Source organism: Amblyomma mixtum, chromosome 8 (genome assembly GCF_055824585.1).
Source record: "Amblyomma mixtum isolate Tamu chromosome 8, ASM5582458v1, whole genome shotgun sequence".
Taxonomy (NCBI): Eukaryota; Metazoa; Arthropoda; class Arachnida; order Ixodida; family Ixodidae; genus Amblyomma; species Amblyomma mixtum.
In genome coordinates, this window is record NC_143019.1 from 104,768,477 (window position 1) to 104,772,894 (window position 4,418).

General features: G+C 48.0%; 1 protein-coding gene across 1 annotated transcript; it reads left to right on the forward strand.

Moving 5' to 3' along the window:
* The first annotated feature begins 243 nt into the window (after positions 1-243).
* On the forward strand, positions 244-2,412 carry LOC149333762 (uncharacterized). Its single transcript, XM_089557799.1, has one exon. The coding sequence runs from the start codon at positions 244-246 to the stop codon at positions 2,410-2,412; it is 2,169 nt and encodes a 722-aa protein (XP_089413925.1).
* Positions 2,413-4,418: the final 2,006 nt, after the last annotated feature.

The following is a 4,418-nucleotide window of genomic DNA, read 5'->3' on the forward strand; positions in this document are numbered from 1 at the left end:
TGGCATATTTTATTTTTCTTTGCAAAACATGGAGTCAAAGACCCATTGCTCAAGCATTTCACTTAAGCTAAGCCGAACGCTAGGCCAGGTATCCATTGCAAATCGGTGTGTGCTCGGCTACATTGGGCATCGAACCATGCCTTGTAACTCCTTGTAACTTTTTTTTTCGGCAGCCTTCAAGGAGGATCTGCTCAGAAACTCCAATCTGCATCTTGCAGGAAGAGTTCCAGTACCCACCACTAAATGCATCATCCATTTCCACCTCTGTTCACGCCAGCAAAACGTCCGCCACTCCTCGTGCCCTGCACAAGAAGCGAAGAAGACCCAGTATGTCAGTTGACTCAAAGCATCGTGGAGTACAACGAGGTTTTGTGGCACGTGGGTCTTGAAATAAGAGAGGAAGAAGGCGTCGGTGATCTGGGCATTGCCAGTCCACCGGGCATTCGGCTCACAGGGCTATGGTTGCAAGAGCAGAGTGAACGTGAAATCCTCGCTGTTAATATTATCAACGACGTAATCGCGCAGCACCGCTGCATCGTGTCCATAGAGCTAAATTTCGTGCTCGCGATTAACCCACTCGTTCTCAGCATACTTGAAAACAAACGCAGCGTCAGGAACCTGATTATCTCGTACATCCCTTGCATCCCGTACTGGGAAGCGAATGTGGTTGAGGTCTTGAGGAAGCTTGCCAGCCCCTCGGACAAAAATGACGCAGCTTTCCCGCCAAAATGCACGTCCTTGGTCAGTATGCCACCGTTTGAAGCCCCATTGCAACGAAAGAGAACCTTCCTTACTACCCTGGATGTTGGAGCTCTGAAGATGTGCAGCGACTTCGCTCAGCAATTGTTCGACATGCTGCTGCAGAACAACACCGTCAGCGAGTTGACCGTCGGAGCGTCTGTTTTCACGTCGGACAGCTTGGTCCTCCTCGACTGCTTCGCCGCCTACTTGGGTAAGGAAGGCTCTGCGCTCAAGAAGCTGACTATGGTCACGCCCCTCCTTCCCATGAGAGGCCTACAGTCCTTGGTGATGGCCATCCTGGCGGCGAAGACACTGGAGGAGCTGGTCGTCCACACCGATATCTACTCTATCTCCTGCGCCGAGCAGAACGCCCTCTTCGCCGAAATAGTCGCTCGAAACTCCTCCTTACGTGACCTCAGGGTCACGTGTCCACGACGCCGCGCCTTTCCCTCTATGCCCGACTTACTGAATATTTTCCTCGGAGACGCCGCCGCTAGGATTGATCCCTGGCTCTCAGCGCTACAAAACAATACCGCGCTCTCGACTCTTGCTCTAGACCTCGTGGGGCTTTCGAACGACGAGTGCTGCGCATTCTTCCGTTCCCTGGCGCTGAACAACGCCCTGAAGGACGTCTACATTGGCTACCTTCCTGCATGGGCTGACATCAAGGACATATGTCTCATCATTCGCGAATCTCGCTTGGCCAAGGCAGTTCACATTGAAGATTACGTCGTGAGTGCCAGAAGCCTTTCGATGCTGCCTGAGTGCCCGGAACTCACATCAGTGACGATCAGCTCTCTGAGCCCGAACGACATAGAGCTTTTCTGTGGAGCCTTGGAGGTGCTCTCGTCGTGCAAGCACGTGGTTTCACTACGTGTATGCGTGGAACGCCGCCTCCTCAGTCAGGCTCAAACTGCCATGGCGGCCTACGTAGCTCAAGCGCACACGCTGAAGAACATTACGGTGGTGGTCTTCGTCAACTTATTTGACAGAGAGCAGCAGCAGCATCAAGACCCTTTCGTCGACGGGATCTTGGCCGACGCGCTGGCGTCGAACGTTAACCTCGCCAGAATTGAAGTGAAAGACTTGGCACTGAGCGACGAGAAGTGTCGGCTTCTGGCGAATGCCTTCATCAAAAGCCAAAACCTTGCCGATCTATCGTTTGCCGCACGCGGATGCGAAAGTAGTGACGCCTTTCTCACCACGCTGGGGTCAGGCATCGAGAAAAATTACAGCCTGCTCCGCGTAGACGTTCCTATGTACAAGTGGCGTTACCCCGAAGTACGGGTCATCCGGAACGTGACGGCACGGAACAGTAGTTTGGTCGCCCGAGCAGCTCGATTCGTTATGGGCGACCACAGTGATTACAATGCACAAGCCGTCGAGCTCGTTTCCGGACATGGCAGTGTTCTGAGCGCTGTTCAGGAAAGCGCGGGCGTGGAAACCGATCAGGCGAAGGCGATGATCCGACGTGCCCTGCGCCTCCAGTGTCTAACGGGCCTGGACGAGTACATGAAGTTGACGGGGGTAGTCAGGAGGCGGGTGGAATGCATCCGCCGTCCTGGCGACGCACGGAAACTCGATGAACTGAACTACGAATGCTGGCTGCATATTCGGAAGTTCCTAATCGTGGCTGACGTCGTGAGAACTGACTGTCCATTCAAGCCTTGATCTAAGCTGCATGGCAGTATAAAATTAAGATTTCGTAGTGGTTTTCTGTTATAAGCACGCACATTAAAATTGTTTTGACGCCGACTATCGTCATAAAGAATTTGGGAACACTCGCAAGCAGAGCCATATTTATTTATTGTAATGAGATTATGGTCTGTATTTAGGCGTCATAGGGGATTCATCTCCTACCTCATTTTATAGGAACGACTACGCGAGCTATCACCGCGCCGGTCAATATAGCCCTTGCCGTAAATACTATGAAAAACACGAAAGAGCGCGCTGTACATGAACTTGGTGACATCAATACGCATGAAACTCGTTATTTTCCTACCGCAAACGTCATCGTTCGGTGAGTACCGTATGCACATAGTTGGCAGAAGGAACAAGCTGTGCAGATTTCCGTAGTAGACACCAGCGGCTGGCCCGCGTGTCACAATAATTGACTTCCTCTATTGACGATGAATAACTTGAAAGAAATCACGTCATAGATGTCTCAGGATACTCATCGCCTCTAAGTTCTTTATTCCCGGATGTATTTGCCAATCTAATGAACAGAACAGCGTAGCCGATTACTGTAATCGTGGTGAAGTATATGACGCTCCCTGGGAACCTGTTTTTATGTTTGCGCATTATATCCACATTGAAACGGTTTTTTGTAGCAGAAAATCTATTCGTATGATGCATTGTCGCATGCATTTTGCCTGCGATTTGTGTACCTCGTATGTTGTTTCTGAAAAAGAAATAAATTACTCTTGTAATTGAAGTTAATGCGAAACGATCCTTTATTCAGCTGTTCTCGTAACTCATATGAATGCTTTGAATGTATGGATGTAGCCATTGATTTTCCATTGATCTTTGATTTTCTTTGTCGCAGTGTACTTCTGTTCCTACGTTGCCATTGCGTTTTGTTTTGACCGTATGTCCGGCATTCATGCTACTAATAAGTACCTTGTATCCTATGTATATTTTCGCCTTTAGTTTTTACCTTGTACATTAGTTTCTTTTTACTTAACTTTTCTATCTCATTTTGTATTAATTACTTTCTTTTGCACATTTTGTCGTTCTTTGCCCACCCCCCTTACTCAATGCCATTCTGGGCCATGTAAGGAATCATGAATAAATAAATAAATAAATAAATAAATAAATAAATAAATAAATAAATAAATAAATATTTTGGCTTCATAGGTTTGTATACTTTCTATAATTACTGCTGTTCATGCAGTCGTGTACACACCTGCTCTTATAAATTTTTGAAATAAGTCTTCCCGAGTTTCGTGAACATATGCTCTCTTTGCACAATCAGTTTGTTGCTATTTCATCTTCCCTTGCTAAGCGTTTTAGAGCCAAAAGCCCTACTCCTCTCATGCTGAGCCTGGAGGTCATCTGGCTCTTAGATTTGGCCTCTAACGGGAGGCGCACCGCATGGTCCGAATCCCCCGTGGCAGGTGCCTCGATCTTCTTCTTCATCTACGCCATAGCTGCGCGCTTGGCAGTCACGTCCGCCGCTGCACGGACTGCTGCTCGGCTGCTGCTTCTCGCCAGTTGTGGTATATGATGTGTCACGTGATAAGCTCTTACACTTGGCAGTCACGTCAGCCGCTGCATCGACCGCCGCTCTGGACGCTCGCTGGAACAATATGCTCTCTCTGAAGTCTTGAAAAAATAAAGATGAACCCAAGCTAAACCGTGTCTAACCTTTGCTTAACAGAGCTTTCGCTGTGTATATCCTGGCTCAGCTGAGTTGAACCAGAGCCACTTTTTTTTTTCTGTGCTTGAACATCCTAACTTCTTTAGTGAAAACAAAGCTACTACTACTAATAATAATAATAATATAATGGCGGATTAGTAAGAATGACGCACCAACCGGAAACATATTTAGGTCATCCAATGAAATCATATTACCGTGCGCATTTCGGGATAGGCTTGAAACAATTTAGAGTGAAACATCCTTCCAGCACCGCTTATTACAGCGTAGCTGCACAGCTGTTCTGGAATACCCGCCGATT